The sequence below is a fragment of the Pseudomyrmex gracilis genome, unplaced genomic scaffold, assembly GCF_002006095.1.
Source record: "Pseudomyrmex gracilis isolate BER0280 unplaced genomic scaffold, ASM200609v1 scaffold_3, whole genome shotgun sequence".
In the NCBI taxonomy this organism is placed as follows: Eukaryota; Metazoa; Arthropoda; class Insecta; order Hymenoptera; family Formicidae; genus Pseudomyrmex; species Pseudomyrmex gracilis.
In genome coordinates, this window is record NW_018020587.1 from 309,708 (window position 1) to 327,545 (window position 17,838).

Below are 17,838 nucleotides of genomic sequence, written 5' to 3' on the forward strand. Positions count from 1 at the left end.
GGAACGATGTTTATGCGATGGCATAATCATTCATTATCTAAATTGCTAAACTCCGTTAGCGAATATACATATGTAAGAAAAAAAGAAATTCAAAAAATCTCGCATCAACCTAAAAATGAGGGAATTTTTTCCTCACAAAGTTTCTATCGGAACGATCTACGACATGTATATTTAAAACATCTCTTAAATAATCCAATGCAAGATAAAAATCAGGTTCGTGATTCTCTCTCTCAATTTTTTAGATATTAAATCGCTGGATGAACTTTGTAATAATTTCAACTCTCTTATTAATTCGTCACTAAGAAATTTATAATCGTAATTTAATAAATGCTAGCGGATCTTTAGAAAATTTGATGTTTTGTTTTTGCATTAAGCAAGTCTTTATTGTTGTATGTAAAAATTGTGTTATTGTAAAATATTACGAATAAAATATAGTTTTATTAGATTTATTGTATAGTGTAATATAAATAGAATTGTACACACAAGTTGTTCATTATTTAAAACCTTAAGAGTTCTAGGAGAAAGAGCAAAAGGTTTTTTAACCAGTGTATATCTTTGTCTGAAGAAATATAAGACATAGTTATATATAGAAATATAATAATATTCTGTTATTTTCCTAATATAAAATGCATTTTTTAATAGAGTAAACCAAGCATAAAAGACGTAACTGATCACAACCGGAAAAGTTGCTGCGGGCGAAGCTGTTTTCTGTAAAAAGCTGTTTTTTGTAAAAAGAAGAAATTCACGAAAAGAAATCGTCTCGCCGATGAGGGTTTACATGACACGATAAGTCGCTGCTTGAAGAACCTGGTAGGTCGTAAGCACTTATAATGGAGGATGGACAGCGTATGTTGTTGGACCGCTTCGTTGGAGGTGTCACGGAAGATGGTAATTGCCGAAGGTGCTTGATGAACGAAGGAGGAGAAAAAATGAGGGGAGGACAAGACGGAGGACACTTTCACTTTTACAGGTGTATGACCGGCTCAAGAACGCAAAGCTCGATCGAACGAGCGAGAGAGAATGAGACGATGAAGAGAATCAGCGAAAAAGACGATAGGGAGAGAAAAGGATAGACAAAAGAATATCGAGAAAGAGAGTGAAGAACGAAAGGGGAAGAGAAGAAGGAAGGTTTAATGTCGTAGTGATCTCCGACCGTTTCACAAAGTGGAAGGCTCACGCGATCCGCTAGATAACGGCCCATTGGCCACGTGCTCGTACTAATGTCGCATCATGCTGATACAAAATGTTTTGAGCCTATTCGTTTTTTATGATAACAGCAGCTTATGTGAATGAATTTGGATATATTTTTTTTTCAACAATCGACCTCGCGGAATGTATGTATATGTAATGAAACGGTGAACACAATAATTCATTGCAATAGCGGATATGATCGCATTAAAAGCTACGAGTCGACAGTAAAATAGACAAGACTCGAGATAAGAGAAAAAAAGGGGAAAATAAAGAGAGTAGTATAGAACAAGGGCGAAACGAAAAGAAAGAGAAAGAGAGAGAGAGAGAGAGAGAGAAAACAGCAAAAAAAGAAAGAAAAAGAAAAGAAAAAAGAGAGAAGATCGCAATCAAGGTCGATGACCTGGACGTCCGCGTTGAATTTATTCACTACCAAAATATATTGTTGGTCCCGATGGTTCGGAGTGGTTCCAGTGGGTCAGTGGTTCATGAGGGACCCAGAACCAAGCCTGCCGGAGATACGTGGTACAGAAACATCCTTTATATGCGATTTTGGCTTTTATTTTTGTACCTGAAATTATCGGAAAGATCGATGCACAGTGCTGTTTGCCAAAAACGGCAAACAATAATGATAGGAAACGCGAAATTATTATAAACTTTTGCATTCACAAACCACCTATAGAAACAGACAGAGTTAATATTTATTATATTAATATCTTAATATCTAATATATTAGGTATTTTTAATATTTAAATTATTAATATCAAAGCATGTCAAACATTTTACTTATTAGTCGCAATTAATTATAATATGTATGTGTGATCAGTAATTTAATCAGTAAATAAATAATATAAGTACAATGTTTTGACACTTACTTTGAAGTGGTTTGGTTTCTTTTTATTTTATAGTAAAATGGTGACACAATAAAATCTTTTATCTGAAAAAGCGTAAAATAGCAAAAATTCTTCAGTTCTAAACATTTGAGCTTTTTTCAAACGCATCGCTTAATTAGTGGAAGTGTGTCGAATAGATAATCAACAAGACACGTTATAGCGATCAGTCGATTTTATTTGACGATTGTCTGAGTGTGTAAAGGGAAGAAAGAAAATCGGGCTGCAGAAGTAACGCTCTTGAATCATAAAGCACGATAAAGAGGTTAACTGTTGTGTGTTGCTAAAAATATCTTTATCCCGCCTTCACACCTCATCTATCTACTTCATCCGAGATTCATCTTTCACATTGGTAAACTCGTTTCTTGATAAATCTAATCTATTAATAAAAAGAAAAAAGTTGATTATTTTTTCAATTTTTCAATCAATTTATTATTTTCAAGTGTTATAATAAAAAAGTTTTAAACTTGTTTCAAATTGAATTTAAAGAAATTGTGATAATTGCGCAAATAAATCAAGAATTAAATTCAATAATATTGAATCTAAAATGCGCGGAATATATCTTTTATCCGCATACATTAATGTATTAAAGAGTTACTTTGCTATGTATGTGTGTGTACATATAATATATATATATACATATATGTATATATATCTTAATAGCTTTTTCTCAAAACTTAGAGCATTTTTGAAACTTGTTTGTAAAAGTCACATTCTCTGCAAAGAAACATGTTTACGTTGTTAAATCGGAGTAATTTGCGCAGAACTGTTGAGACTTTCGCAAAAAAAAAAACAAAAAAAAAGAAGAACTAAATGAACGTTGTGCAAGTGAAACTTAAGGGGAAAGACTTCCCCGCAGTGAAGACCGGTTACGTATATGGCATTGAGTGACTTCAATGAGCGAAGGACACACTGCACAAGAAGTCACAAGAATATGGTCTTCAAAAAATATTATTATCACACGGAATACAATTGATACATTTAACTTATTGCAAAATTAATCATTGTTATTCCAAATCGCAAAACATATAATCACAATAGAGCAAAAGAATGTAGCATGTATATGAAAGTCTAAAGTCGTAGGTATCGTAATATATCAGATAATTCATGAAAGTCTCTTGAAAATATTGCATTATAACGAGTATTTCTTTCGTAAAGAATCAACATTACGATATTTTTAGTCTTTTACATAATAAAACAATATATATAGCACGAACAAATTTTCTTGCTCGTAAATAGCCCTCGATATTCTGAAGAGTTCGATTTGTCGAGTCGCGTACTCACGTTACGTTATCACTGTGAGCTCATATATCTAGAAATTATTTTTCCTATAGTATTCACAACTTCGAGCGTTAGAAACAGCGGGATAAAAGCATGTTAAATGCTCTCACGGCGGGAAAAGAGATCGTTGACCCGTGACCACGTGGAGTAGCACGTGCACTCGCGAGAGATTTCGCGTAAGAGGAGAACGATCGTCAAGTAAGAGACTATTGCATGGCAATGTTCAGGCAGGGAGCAAGGAACTGCTAATGCGACCAACGATCGTTAGAAATCTCTCACGTTTCTTGCGCTATAGCGTTCGCCTAGCCTAATCGCTCGTTAGACAAGTCACGTGCCGCAACGCCACGCTGAATTTGACCTGCACAATGACTACAAACCGACTCTCCATAGTCAATGATGACGTTTTCCACGCAGCACTCGAGGCAACACATTCGTTTTACACCTGCGCGAATGTCTCGATCTTTGCTCTTTCGGCTTTCGTGGAATTATGCTCGACTCACTCAATAGTAATTTTATTCCATAACACTGGCGCGAGGTTGCAACAAATTTCAACAATCATTTAAATTAGTACACATTGAGTATTAAAGTAGTAATCTTACAAGAGATATTTGGAAGAATATTGAAATAAAAGAGAAAAAAAGAACAAAAAAAAATCTTCTCCCGAAAAAGCTACTCATACAACGAGACAAGATTGCAATGTTTTTTCAGCAAACAAAATTAAATACATGCTAGAAACTGCAAACAGTTAAGAAAATCAAACTAACGAAAGAAAGAATAATTCTAACAACCGTTAGATCATCAACCAACAAATGTCACCAAATTTTATCACTCCAGCGAGAATTGACAACTCGATTTGTACACAAACTGGCCAAATAGCGTAATTTAATATTCGTGGAAGGTGTCTTGCGAAAAAACACTTAGCAAAACGGGCTCAAGACGTGAAGAGAAAAAATAAGCAAAAATAACTGGATGGACAGACATCCAATAGGATCACGATGAGAGGAGAAAGGAACAAAACGAGCTACGAAAAGAAGTAGAAAAGAAAATGAGAAGCATGAAGTTCCTGTCGTTAGATGCTCATAAAACGCAAACTCCCCGTAGCAAACATGAAAGAATCATTCTTGTTCGCTCTTGCGGTTCCAACAAGTCCGGTTAGAATTTAGGCTACGAGGAGCTCCTTCCTGAATCTGGAACACCTCGGTCGTTGGCCTTGCCTTCGATTCGCTGCCTTCAACATTTTCGGACGTGACTTTGTCCAATGGTATAACTGTATGCCCACAAACATTAAAACAAAGCTTTTATCTAACGAAAGTCTAGACGGTTTGAGTCGATACTCGCGGATCAAGCAATGTCTGTAGACGAATTATTTTCGATTCGTGGAAAGCAATTTTTTAACATTGTATGATATTCTCTCTATACTTCAATACTGTTTCAATTTGATTTTTTTTCTTTTTTTGAGTTAATAACATAGCTGCTGCTAGGTATATTTACCACCGTTGAGATTATCATCGTCACATCAACGTTTCTGCATCAACGTGGGAGACACGGTGAATGCACGCAAAGTCGCTACCGTTAATTTTGCGTGGTTATAATTGCACGCCTTTTTTTTCTCAGACATGCCTGATTCGCAGTGGCGGAGGCTGAGGACGAGTCCCGAATACGCAGCGGGATCGGAGGGATCCGGAGGGAAAGGCACGAAACGATTCGGAGATAATATACCGATGTACTGAATTACGCGTCCAACTACCGAATCATTTTGACCCACATCTATGGATCGTCGTTGCCTCGAGGCATCGAGATACCGGAGATCCGATCAAGTGCCTTCCTCTTGATGTTTCTTTGTCGAATCTACCGTGATGTTTATTTTTAAAACGGCGATAAATAACTGAAGAAACAAAAAGTCATTCCATAGTCCTCTCTCGCAACTAATCGGAAAATATCTTATGACAAGATTGAAAACTAATCCACAGTAAACGTTAAGGACGTGCGAAAGCTATACAGAAAAATTGTATTTCTCTTTGTATACGTTATTGTTGAGATAAATTGAGTATTTAGTACACGTTATAAGATTTAATTTGTAATTGTCTCATGTGTACACAAAACTTCCTTTATGCAAATATATCGTCTTGACATTGTGTTGATAATGGCGCGCAATGATAATTCTATCAGAGCATAATATGAGACCTATTTTCTAACAAGTGGCAACATACAGTTAACAAAAAGATAAACTGTATGATTTGTATTCAAAATGTGTTTGCGCGATTGTAAATTGTAAACATTTGACTTGAGTAGTTCTCAATGTACGATGTTGATGATGATATATAAGTACTAATAACAATTAATATTAACTATCCGAAGACAACATTAAAATTTGTCGCAAAAATGAAATAAATTAAGAAAAATATTAAAGCGGACGTTTTTGTGAAAAAGCCATAGACACGTGTTATATTTTACAAACACCCTTGAGATAAGCTCTGTATTTGCATATCTAGCGTCTGAAAAATTCCGTTAACGAACGGCGGATAAGGGTTACGTATATAAGAAAGGAAACAATACCTTGCAGTGTCAGACTAAGTGGTGTTCTAGTTCAATGAACAATGGGAATAATTTTACTGTTCGTAACGATCGGCGTCTGTTCAGGATTGCCAGCTAAGAGCTATCGTGGAACGCACGGTCATCCTACACCGCCTGATCCACGGTTTGATGGAGTTTTCAACAATGAACATAATCACGAGGAAATTGGTAATAAAATTTTTGACTAGACTTTCAATTGATTCCTGAAGTGGAATAAGCTTAATCAAAGTCTTTTATTGTGCTCGGTTTTTCAGCGAATAATATAAAATCTTGGAGTCCAAATGATCCGCAGAATGTTTGGGAACTAAGTGGTTTACATGAAGGCGATATAATGATTCATCCGGATAGTCCATCATGGAAAAATGGTCTTCTGGACGCTACAGCACGGTGGCATGGTGGTATTGTGCCGTATTTTATACAGGAAGATGATTTTGGTAATTTCTTATCATTTTTTTATATAATATACGTACAAAAACAATTCACGCAAACAATTTAATTTTATGTAAGAATTATATTTTTATAGATCGAGATCAAATTGAACTGATCAAAGAAGCCATGGGAGAGTATCATGAAAAAACCTGCTTACGTTTTCGACCTTACAAAGATTCTGACGAAGATTACGTGACAATACAAGCGAAAAAATCAGGATGTTGGTCTTTGGTAGGTCGTCATGGTCATGGACAAGTGTTGAATCTACAGAATCCAGGATGCGTTCATCACGGCGTAGTGGTGCACGAACTCATGCATGCCTTGGGCTTTTACCATCAGCAGAGTGCTGCAGATCGAGACGAATGGGTTACTATACATTGGGAGAACATCAAATTGGGTAAAAAAGAAATATATGTCACGTCAATATACTCAATTTGTACAATCTAATCAATTACTACTATATTATTATTACCATCACAATTATTATTATTATTACAATATTATATTATTTGATTGGATCATAAGATTGAATGTTAACAAATTTCTCTAGGTAAGGAGCATAACTTCAACAAATATGACAATCGCACTGTCACTGATTATGGTATCAGCTATGATTACAAGAGCGTTATGCATTACAGTTCCCACGCATTTTCCAGAAATGGAGAACCAACTATTACGCCAAAGGTAATAATCAAGTAGTACGTAAAATATTTTTATTGATGTGTCCGTTTACTTTCTACGTTTATATCATTTCGCAGAAAGAGAAGGTAAAACTTGGTCAACGGGACGGACTCAGCGAAAAGGATGTAGCCAAAGTACAAGCAATGTACAAAGAAGAATGTGGCGATCGTGAACCGGAAGGAAATGGAAGCAATTCTTTCGAGTCGTCTCAAGAGACTTCTATAGAATGGATATTTGATTAAATGTACATCCACAAAATCAGATTTTACAAATAAAATATATCGAAACATTGACACATTTTCACATTTGTAAGTTTAAAGCGTGTTTATTATTTAGCGATTTACATATAAAAAATATAAGAAATATAATTATATTGTCATAAAAAAAATTAAATGTAAGTATTAGTTTATCTAAAAATAAAGTATTCGCGCGCAATCTTATTCTATTACATGTATGATATCTTATAAGGCACACACACACAACACACACACAATAATAGCACTGGCATTGATCCTTGAGAACTTCTAAAAGCTTATTTCATTCTAAGGCACTTAACTGGCAGGAGGATTTTTCTGATTATAATACGTTAATTGTTTCAGTTCATTTATAGCATCTTCCGCAGCCTAAAATATTTTTATATGATATATTAAGAATTTTATGTTTAAAAAACACACGGTTATATAACCATTCACTTACGTGTCGTACATGTTCATCTTCATCTTCAGTTAAACCTTCTATAAAATTTCTTAATGATCTATCCCACACTTGTTGTAGCGCTCTACAACAAAATCTACCCAATAATCTGATCATGGTACACGTTCTTAATCGTAATACAGCTTGTCGATGATTAAGAAGTTTGCTGAGCTGTTCCACTAAGGCTCCTTATATTGAAAATATATCTTTACACATATGTAAATTATAAAGTTATAATGTTGCAGAAAATAATTCATAATCCTCACCAGAAGTTTGTGTGCGCAATACAACTCGTTCTACGAGTTCAGCATTTTCAGGCTGAGATCGCAGTATGTTATTTAAAATCGCAATAAGATCTCCAACAACTCTGGCTTTTCTTTTCTCCAAAGTTAATAATTGCTGTAGAAGTGGCACGCCATTTACGATATAAATAGCGTCGCAAAACTGCATGAGAAATTGATCTTCAACATAAACCAATCTACAAAGAACCAACATTGCACATTCGAGTGCTTGGAGCTCATCCGCGGATAAAGAAGACGCTGATTTTGTATCCGCATTCGCAGTATTTGCTGCGTTCGATTCATTGTCGGAACGTTCGGACATTAATAACTTTATAGCATAAACAAGATTCGGTACGACTCTTACATCTAAATAAACTCGTTCAATTTTCTCGAGATTCTCCTTATTGATCGACACTGTAAATGGCAAGGATAATAAGCAAGTTACATATTCAACAACTCGATAATCAGCTGCCGGATTTCTCAGAGGGGAAACAAATACAGATACACAGTTTTGTTGTAACAACGAGTCGATTTCACCATCCATAACTTCTTCCATCGACCTTTGTAGAAATGCAATCCATTCTTCATTTTCGATTGGCCTTTCTACAGCCCTTAGGTCCCAATCTGGCAATCGTACATGCTTCTCAGCTATATTTTTCTTACCAAATTCTTGGTCATAATCTATACTCAAGCAACTTTGCTTACAATCGCCATCGCCATGCATTTGATTTATATGATTTGACAATTTTTCAGTCTGTTGACCGACATTGATTCCATCACCCTGAGCATTAGTGTATTTTATATTATCTAATTGTCTTGTAGAACAGTTATTATCCGTTTGCATTTGAACAGGTTTTGGATGATTTTCCATTAATGAGAAATTATGTGGTACATTTGCATTATTTGGACAATCACTTTGACAGACAACGTGATCAGCAGCTAGAAGATCACTTCTCAGAGATGCTCTGAGACTGAGGTTTCCTAAAAGTACATCAATGCTAGCGCTGGAGTCAGTGCCGCTTGGTTCACTACGACGCAATGTCTGACAATGATTCATTCCATGTTGACAATAAGGAAGAGTCATAGGATAACCCGGCTGAGAGATACACGTTCGCTGGCGATACTCGTGATGTTTCCTCTCTTGCTCTTCTAGTTTTTGTATTGCTTTTTCTACAATTCTATATAAAAGATGTAAAATCACTAAAAGAATAACAATTGATAATTATATAAACAAACTACTACATAAATGTTAACTGCAGATAATATATTTCCTAATTAGTCTTACTAGCACTTATATGCTTGTTTATCACACACACACAAATCATATATGTTTCAACATAAGTTATATAAACTAAGATCACTTTATTATACCATTATATGATACATATAATAGTATACATATAACTTCGTTCAAACTATATAATTAATGATATACTTAGATTGATTTGCAGTACGCATTGCCAGACTTTGTAATTGCTGTTGCTTTGCTCTTGCTTGACTTGCAGATAATGGAGTTGTAAATGAACTAGGTGCGGCATCACCTACTATTATGATTCGATCTTTTACAAATGGATGATTGAGAAGAGCTGGCCAAGTCAGTCGCTGAGAAGGATCTTTCTGCAGTAAACCCTATAATTAAAATAACAATAATTAATGTTAGTAATAAAAGCAATGCATATATATACAATAGCATCTCTATATTGAAAATATTTTTACTTGTAAGAAGCTTTTACAATTTGGGGAAATAAAATCTGGCCACTTTATTGCTTCAAACCTGATTAACTTAATTAAATGCAATATCGAATTAGTTTGAAATGGAGGAGAACCCACTACTAATTCGTAAACTATACAACCCAAAGACCTGAAAAGATTGTTTAAATACTTTTTTAATATGTACATATCAATGTTTCTTTATTGTTAAAAATTTATATAAATACAATAAAATAAATACACAAGTTTTTATATTTGTACCATAAATCAGCATTAAAATCATAAGGATATTCTTCTATTAATTCTGGTGCCATATATAAGGGTGTGCCTTTAATTGAAGTAAGTACATGAGTACCAGTACTCATACTACGAGCAAATCCAAAATCACATAATTTAGCCACACCATTTGCTTCTAAGAGAACATTTTGTGGCTTGAGATCTCTGGTAATATCAACATAGTCATTATCACACTATAAGTCCATTGTTTTAGTCATACTTAAGCTAATCATCACACTAAAAGATTGCATTGGAAATTAGCTAGTTAGATCAAAGTGAGTTAATCTCAAAACAAACCTATGCATCACTCGATTGGTGTGTAAATAATACAAAGCTGATACTAAATCACAAGCTATTACTTGAACTCTTTCCTCAGACAATCTACCTTCTTTGTCCAATAAATCATAAAGTTCCTTATTTGCATATTCCGTTACAACTACTATCTAGATCAGATCATAAAAACATTTATATAGTAGAAACATATTTTTTATATACACATACACGCATAGTTTTAATCTGTACCTCACTTTCTGTTTCAAACGAATCTATCATCTGAATAATATTTGGATGATGTAGATGACGTTGAATTTCACATTCTTGGCGCAGACTTTTTAGCTCTTTAAATGTTCTACCAGACTGTAGAAAGAGAAATGTATACATGATGCATCAGTCACGTGCAAAATAAGTTATTTATAAATTGTTTTCAGGATGTCATTATATTTACATACCTTTCTTATCATTTTAAAGGCCACGATTTCACCATCTGACCGTTTTCTGGCTTTATACACTTGACCAAACGATCCTTCACCAATATGTTTTAAAATCTCATATTTCTTCATCTTAAAGTTTTCGTATTTCTTCATATTTTGTGACATTGACAACGTCAAACTTGAATATCAAAAATTGCGCTCTCTCTCTAGATTGATACAATATGCGCATGCGATATAACAAACTTGCTCAATGAACTCAAGATATATAAACTATATAGATATAAACCAACCAACGCAAAAACTTATACGTACTCATACATGTAAGAAAATTTGATAAAAGAGATAAGCTGAGAACTACTATGTGAACATTGTCATAAACTACATAACCACATCCACAACCACTCGATCTCTAATAGACATTAGTGGATAATACTATACTATACTATACTCTACAATTTGGTTGGTTTTGTTCTGTGCTGTCTACAATTAATTTGGTTCTGTTCCATGCTGTCATTATCTTTCTAATCTCAGGAGAGATTGATAGGTTCTGGCTAGTAAAAAACACCTTTCTACGAAAGTAGTGTAGTTCGTTTATTGTGTGTGCTCTCCGCTCGAGACGGATATTTCATAGGGGATCGATTGCGCCAATTCAGTAGCCCCACCGATTCTAGCAATAGCTATGTCAGTTGTCGGTGCTAGTGTCGACACACGCTGCATTGCATCTTTGACAATGCAACGCGATTGTGTCACACCTGTAACCAACTAATTCTCAGAAACACTGAAGAATTGTTAGTTGTTCTAACTCAGTTCTAAGTCATTGAGCAACGATAATGATGCACAATTTTACTTGGTCAAAATTTACTAATCTCTTACTAAATCGTTGTACAATAAAGATTAAAGTTAATAAAACATTATTTTAATGTAATGCTGTAGAGCGATAAGGATACTTAATTAAAACAATTAGTTAGGGAGGTAAACGCGAATTTCTCATATACGTGATGCAAGTATAACATCTTGTATGAATTTACAAGTTGAAATTTCAATTCAAACTTATATGTAAAATTTAAAAAGAAACACAAATATATATGTGTATATATATATATTTATATATAATCTATATATATATTTGTTTTTCCGCAACAAACATCATGCGTAAGGCTTCTATAACCGTTTAAATTTCGCGTTGTTAGTTTTAATTAAAAAATATTTTGTTTAAATTGAGAATTTTATATAAATTTATTTTCTTCAGAACATTGCAACTTAATACCATAGATAAAGTTCTATTTCAAGTTTTTCAATTTTTACAATTGGTTTTTGTAAATAATCAATATTCTTTATTTTTTCGTTTATGATCTCTGTGCTTTGAATGATGTCTCTCTGATGATCTATCACAATTTCGAGATTTATGTTTTTTTTCATGATGTTTATCTTTATATATATCTTTGCTTCGATGCTTGTCTTTCTTATGAGCTTTTTGATCTTTTGAATGAGACGACGTTTTATGTTCCCTATTTCTATGATTTTTATACGTTTCATCTGAATGTCTTTCTCGTCTAACTCGGTCTCTCGATCGATGATAATTTTTTTCCTCTGAGCGATTTTGTTTTAAATCGTCAATTTTACTATAACGGTGAGTATCTTCTTCTCTAAAGTCAAAATCGTCGTAGTTTTGCGGCGAAGTAAAAAATAATGCTTTACGCAAATATTTGGTTTTGTCTGACATTGTATCTAAATTAAAATCTTCTCTTTTGGTAGTCTGAATATTTGTTGCATGTTGAGAACTATTTTGTTCGGAAATATAATCCACATATACTTCCATTTGTTGATTAATTACTTCTCTAAGAATTTCAACTTGAGATTTCTTATTTGTGTGAACACCTCTATGCTTTGCTCTACGTCTCTTTAAGTTGCGTTCTTGTAGCATCAACTCTAGATAAGATACTTTTTTGTCATCTTTTTGATGTAATTTTCTGGAAAAACAGATTCAATATTATTTATAGATTACATTGAATATGAATAAAAAATATATTTTTTTTCTTGATTATAAACTCACAAATTGTTGATGTCTTCAATATCCCGTCCAATTTCTGGTTTTTTAGTGTTAGAAATGACATAATCATACAACGCTCTTCTTTCGTCACTGGTAAAATCTGTGATAAGTCTATCAGATGTACGCGGTATTAACCGCTCACCCGTACCTAGCATCATCGTCAAGAATTTATAATTTTTAAAAAATTATAAATATAAACAAACACAAATAGTAATAATTGTTTTTTGTATCGCTATGTATATAATTAGGAAAATAATATCTTAAAATATTTTGAAAATATTATATATATATCTACACATAAATATATGAATTGTTCTATAAATGAATACTGAGCAAAGGATATGAAAAAGGATATATTAGTTCGGCACCAAGTATAACACTTATAACTTGCTGGAAAAAATTCTTTTGTCATTTAAAATGTACAAGAATAACTAAAGATAGTTATGTTTATACCAACCAGTTTGCATTATTGGATTTTGCTCCTTAGCCTCCTTTAAAATGTGACTTTGCAGTTGTTCATCTACAATATAGATCTCATAAAGTTAAAATAAGTGTGTAAAAGATATAAACTTTATATACACAATAAATCAGCCATTTTAATACATAACTATGAATACATTTTAATGTTGTCAAGATTGACAAACAAACACACTATATTTATATAAATACATTTCTCTTGTGAAACATTTAAAAAATACGTTACTTACCAAATTTTATAGTAAATGGTGACTCAACAGATAAAGTTGGCTCTGATAATGGAAGACTCGATTTGTCATAATTCTCAGCTTTCCATTGACATAAAATAAGATGATCATTGAAAAATTGTTCTGTTATTCGATGAGACGAATTATATGGACATGTAAAATATTCTTTGTCCTATATAAAAAAATATATTAATTATATATCACACAACACATATATTTTTATTATATATCAATCATGTATAATGACAATTGTATCAAATGTACATTTTGTTAGATAAGTGTATATAATTGGTTAACAAAATTTATAATTATGCTTACCACGTTTGTCACACTCTCCACAGTCCAGCCTAAAGTTCTAACAGTATCGGCAACTTCTTTGTTAACTGCATCGGTAAAATTCTTCAGTTCCTCTAATTGTTGTTTACGGGAATCACTTATAGTTTTTAACATATTGATGTTTTTTACTAATCAAGTATTTGTATATCAAATTCAATTGCTGTTAAATATGTTGAATATTTATTGTGTATATAGTTCACGTAAAAAAATTAATTATTGTACGTTAAGAAAAATTGTTTTGAAATGTTTTAAATAAGTTGTGCGAAAGAAATTATATCAAAGGTTCGGTTGAGTTGATGCAAGTTAGGGTTAGCAAACGACCTTAACAGGTAGTCTATACGCCATTTTGTGTACAGTGACATCTATTGCAGATTATTATGCAGTATTTGTTCTGTTTTACCTAAATGGCGCAAAGTCGTCTTTTACAGTAGGTAGGTAAGTAAACCCATTTATATTGTGTTCATACCACTGAACTTCAGTGATCTTCAGACAGCACAGAAAGACCAAAAGACATCTTAACGATGTCTAAAGAAGATGTTTTTAAATTGTCGTTTAGTGTTTTAGAGATATGTGCTGTTAAAACATGTAAATCTAGGTCTGACCAGGAAACTGGTTTATTTGACGCAACTTAAGTCTGTTTTTTCACTATCTTAAAATATATTTATCTCTTTTAGAATATATTTATATATATTTTTGTGCAAGCGTAAGCGCGGAAGCTTCTTTGTTCGTTCTATGTCGTGCCGACAAAGACATCTGTTGGTTATAATACGAACACGGTAACAAGACTCTTGTCGATTTTGTTTTTTACTTTGTGAATGTGTAGTTCGAAATATTATATTTATACACATATATATATATCAATAAATGTTTATCAATATTATATATTTTTTAATATAGCCGATTATACTAAAATAAATTGATAATCGTTATTACAGTAGAATAGAAAGTAATAGAATATAAACGTAATCATACATTTTTAAATATATTTTCTTTGTCTCTGTATATTATTTTATAGAAACTGTTTGCGCGTCAAAATAAAGATTGTTTGCGTTGAACATAATAAAAAACGAGTGCTTTTTATCGTTAAAGTAGAACGATAAAAAGTACTCGCTTTTAGTCACATTAATTCGAAGCAGTCGGTCGAGTCACGACAATTTTCGAGGCGATAAATCGACACCGCGGCCACGAGGATTCCCAACTTCGGCCGGAAAGAAAAGAAGAATCACTAGCTGCCGTGAATCAAAACGACAGCTACAAAGGCAAGACAAAGTGCCTTCTCGCCGTAAGAGAACCAAATTCGCGTGCGAATCGCGCGGATATTCCCGTCGACGTCTCCGATGAGGAAGTATGAGGGCAGAAGAGAGGACGGAATTGAGCGGGCGGGAAAACAGGGAAGACAAGCATAAGAGAGAAAGATAGGGTGAAAGCGGGATGAAGAGAGTCGCGGAAGAGAGTCGCGGGGAAACGAGGACGGGGGAGAGGCGAGAGAGCGAAATGGCTCTCGACTGCCGCTACCAGACAAAGAAGCCCGTCAAGCAGGATGATGGACGCCTTCATGAACGACCCTACGGAGTCCCGTACATCACTTTTATTACCGCCGTCCTCATTTTCATATTTCATATTTACATTTCTAGACCGCCGTAAATCAGCGAATTTATGGGTAATTAGGCCTTTGTGCCGTGTGGACCCACACCGAGTACGTCGAGGACTCGGGGCTTATCGAACGATACCGAGAGCTGCCAGCGGCTTATATCGCGCAGGACGGACTTTTCCCTTTCACATCACCCTCGTTCTCTATCGCGGTTCAGTTCGATGTTGTCGTCTCTCACTCCGCGGAGAAACGAGCAGAATGACTTTTCCACACAGAGTATACGCACGCGGCGCTCGCCTTTCTCGCTTCTCTAAAGAGGATTCTGAAGTTTGTATGTGCGCCCGTGAGCGGTGAGGGGGTTTCCAAGTTGCGCGAGTAATAAAAATCTAGAGCAGATTGGAAGGATTCTTCAATTTTATTTATAGCGATGACCGCTTTACAAAGCGTATTAAAACTTTTACATTCTCCTCTTGTTAAAGGCGCCTGGAGATATTGTAGTTATCGTATCTCGCGCGAAATGCGCTTCGACAATCTACTTGCGCCCGATCTATTCTCTTTGTGTTTTTTGCAGTATTACTGATTTCAAAATATGGTTTGCATAATCCAAATATTGCGGTGAATAAAAATGTTAATTTTCACAGATTACATTTCTATCTTACACACATGTCTGCAACATAGTGTATCTTCTTAACGGTTTCAAGCAAGAAAGTTCGGAAAGAACTTTCGCGTCGATAAACGGCAGCTATTTTGAGTTTTCCCCAACAGTGTTGCTCGAGAAGACGACATTGACGTTAGCAGCGAACTACGAGGCGTTGAGCATATTACGACATCATAAAGGTCCCTTTTAATATTTAATAGTGCGTTTTAATGGTGCACGCAGGTGCGAGTGTGCATCGTGTCATCTACTTTCCGCCCACCTCGCGCATCTTAAGTATCTGTTAATGATGGCTTACAACGAAATGGCAAAGTTTTCTTCTTCGACTGTTCTTTGTTCGCGCGTGTTTGCTACTATCAATATTAAAATCTTCCATCGCAATTTGCTTGTTACCACGTCTTTTATATGAGTTCTCTTATATTGTGCTGCGATAATAATTCGCACTTTCCACTTTTGTAATTTGCTATTCTATCAATAATATTAGATATTATTTTATTCAAATAACAATAACTATATAATATTAAATTTTAGTAATGAGTATTTAAGACCTCTACTGTGTGTTCTAATTAGTGTTTTTTATCTTAGAAAAAAATTACTGTTAATCATATATTTGATACCAGAATTGAATTAACAAAAAATGAAGAAAGAAATACATGAAATTGCTATATTTTAATTATTAAGACTCAATGTCGGCATGATAAACGTTATTTATTAAATATTTTAAAATATGTATAAACACAATTGTACATGTTCATTTATAAATCGCACGTCAAATTTTCACAACACATTTACTATATTCAACGAACGCGTTCAATTGCCAAGTGTTGATCAATATTGATAACTATATGTAACAATACATCAGCATCAGAACATTTGCATTTATCGAATGCAAATTATTTGATTCGTGTTGCAATATTCGGCAAACCGTCTCTAAACATTTGTTGAATGTTTATCTGGTGCATTAGCAGCTTACAGTGCGTATCTAAATGTGACCACTCACCCAGGACTTGTCAAACCGAGATAGGTATAATGCATCGTATAGATCATATGACGCGTATGACGATGTAATAATTCATATCAACGTGATAATTCCACAATTGAACATGACAGAAGCAAAATTTGCTAAATAAATATGATATATATATATATATATATATATATTTATATTTGCCTTTCATATTTGAGAAATAAATATGTTGCCTCAGTAGAATCCTTCGCGGCGCGTAACTCTGCATTGAAAAATTTATCTTGATGTCAACACGAGAAACGCATACATTATAACGGTTTATTAAAATTTTGTCGCAGTACATCATATAATAATATCGCAAAACGTTAAGATAATACTTGTATATAAAATAACATTTATTTGTAAATCTAATAAATGTGTATGTGTTGCACATTTTGTTTCCACAATGTGAGATGTTAAAATCCACTGTGAAGTCTCATCTCATGATTGCCATGCTATAATAGATTAAATGCGGATCATTTGTGTACCGAGTAGAATGTTTGATGAATGATCGTGTCGTCCGGAGTCGGCTTAAATCAAGTGTATCAACGTCTCGTAGCCGTCAATGCCTTGGATAAGCTATCGGTCGAATAAACGTGTTGTCGCGGTGTAATTCCGCACGAAGCGCGAGTGAATTATACGCGTGATTGTCGCGCGATATAACACGCAACGAAAGCGTGATGAACGATCGAAACCATGCGACCGCTTCAAGCCGCTTCGACGCCTTCACGTTCGCAATAGATTCGACACACGCGACTCTTTGATTACTCTGCGACCACGCTA

General features: G+C 34.1%; 3 protein-coding genes across 6 annotated transcripts; 1 reads left to right on the forward strand and 2 right to left on the reverse strand.

Annotated features, from left to right (window-relative positions):
• The first annotated feature begins 5,887 nt into the window (after nucleotides 1–5,887).
• LOC109855276 (astacin) lies at nucleotides 5,888–7,299 on the forward strand. Its single transcript, XM_020429353.1, has 5 exons — nucleotides 5,888–6,101; nucleotides 6,188–6,367; nucleotides 6,457–6,759; nucleotides 6,913–7,046; nucleotides 7,121–7,299. Exons 1-5 carry the CDS (start codon nucleotides 5,957–5,959, stop codon nucleotides 7,283–7,285), a joined length of 927 nt encoding a protein of 308 aa, XP_020284942.1. The 5' UTR covers nucleotides 5,888–5,956; the 3' UTR covers nucleotides 7,286–7,299.
• A 129-nt stretch (nucleotides 7,300–7,428) lies between these two features.
• On the reverse strand, nucleotides 7,429–11,737 carry LOC109855260 (serine/threonine-protein kinase fused). Of its 4 annotated transcripts, XM_020429320.1 has the most exons (10): nucleotides 11,026–11,736; nucleotides 10,732–10,919; nucleotides 10,526–10,639; nucleotides 10,301–10,446; nucleotides 9,989–10,168; nucleotides 9,734–9,878; nucleotides 9,453–9,646; nucleotides 8,003–9,195; nucleotides 7,740–7,924; nucleotides 7,430–7,666 (listed from the first exon to the last, which is right to left on the reverse strand). In XM_020429320.1, exons 2-10 carry the CDS (start codon nucleotides 10,876–10,878, stop codon nucleotides 7,595–7,597), a joined length of 2,376 nt encoding a protein of 791 aa, XP_020284909.1. In that variant the 5' UTR covers nucleotides 10,879–10,919; nucleotides 11,026–11,736; the 3' UTR covers nucleotides 7,430–7,594. The 4 variants fall into 4 exon arrangements, with proteins under 4 accessions (XP_020284918.1, XP_020284927.1, XP_020284909.1 ...); XM_020429329.1 differs by having other exon boundaries at nucleotides 7,429–7,666; nucleotides 10,301–10,442; nucleotides 10,531–10,639; nucleotides 10,732–11,737; XM_020429311.1 differs by having other exon boundaries at nucleotides 10,732–11,736.
• A 119-nt stretch (nucleotides 11,738–11,856) lies between these two features.
• LOC109855226 (uncharacterized protein PFB0765w) lies at nucleotides 11,857–14,147 on the reverse strand. The gene is made up of 5 exons (XM_020429208.1): nucleotides 13,786–14,147; nucleotides 13,471–13,639; nucleotides 13,221–13,283; nucleotides 12,767–12,911; nucleotides 11,857–12,683 (listed from the first exon to the last, which is right to left on the reverse strand). Exons 1-5 carry the CDS (start codon nucleotides 13,915–13,917, stop codon nucleotides 12,038–12,040), a joined length of 1,155 nt encoding a protein of 384 aa, XP_020284797.1. The 5' UTR covers nucleotides 13,918–14,147; the 3' UTR covers nucleotides 11,857–12,037.
• Nucleotides 14,148–17,838: the final 3,691 nt, after the last annotated feature.

What these genes read in the sequence shown, in the direction of transcription:
- LOC109855276 (XM_020429353.1), top strand. Translation starts at nt 5,957, where the DNA reads ATGGGAATAATTTTACTGTTCGTAACGATCGGCGTCTGTTCAGGATTG. An exon ending in ACATAATCACGAGGAAATTG is followed by an intron (nt 6,102 to 6,187) that starts GTAATAAAATTT and finishes TCGGTTTTTCAG; the next exon opens with CGAATAATATAAAATCTTGG. An exon ending in TTGGGAGAACATCAAATTGG is followed by an intron (nt 6,760 to 6,912) that starts GTAAAAAAGAAA and finishes AAATTTCTCTAG; the next exon opens with GTAAGGAGCATAACTTCAAC.
- LOC109855260 (XM_020429320.1), bottom strand. Translation starts at nt 10,878, where the DNA reads ATGTCACAAAATATGAAGAAATACGAAAACTTTAAGATGAAGAAATAT. An exon ending in CGTACTGCAAATCAATCTAA is followed by an intron (nt 9,196 to 9,452) that starts GTATATCATTAA and finishes TCTTTTATATAG; the next exon opens with AATTGTAGAAAAAGCAATAC. An exon ending in AAGATGAACATGTACGACAC is followed by an intron (nt 7,667 to 7,739) that starts GTAAGTGAATGG and finishes AAAATATTTTAG; the next exon opens with GCTGCGGAAGATGCTATAAA.
- LOC109855226 (XM_020429208.1), bottom strand. Translation starts at nt 13,917, where the DNA reads ATGTTAAAAACTATAAGTGATTCCCGTAAACAACAATTAGAGGAACTG. An exon ending in ACCATTTACTATAAAATTTG is followed by an intron (nt 13,284 to 13,470) that starts GTAAGTAACGTA and finishes TCTATATTGTAG; the next exon opens with ATGAACAACTGCAAAGTCAC. An exon ending in AAATCCAATAATGCAAACTG is followed by an intron (nt 12,912 to 13,220) that starts GTTGGTATAAAC and finishes CGATGATGCTAG; the next exon opens with GTACGGGTGAGCGGTTAATA.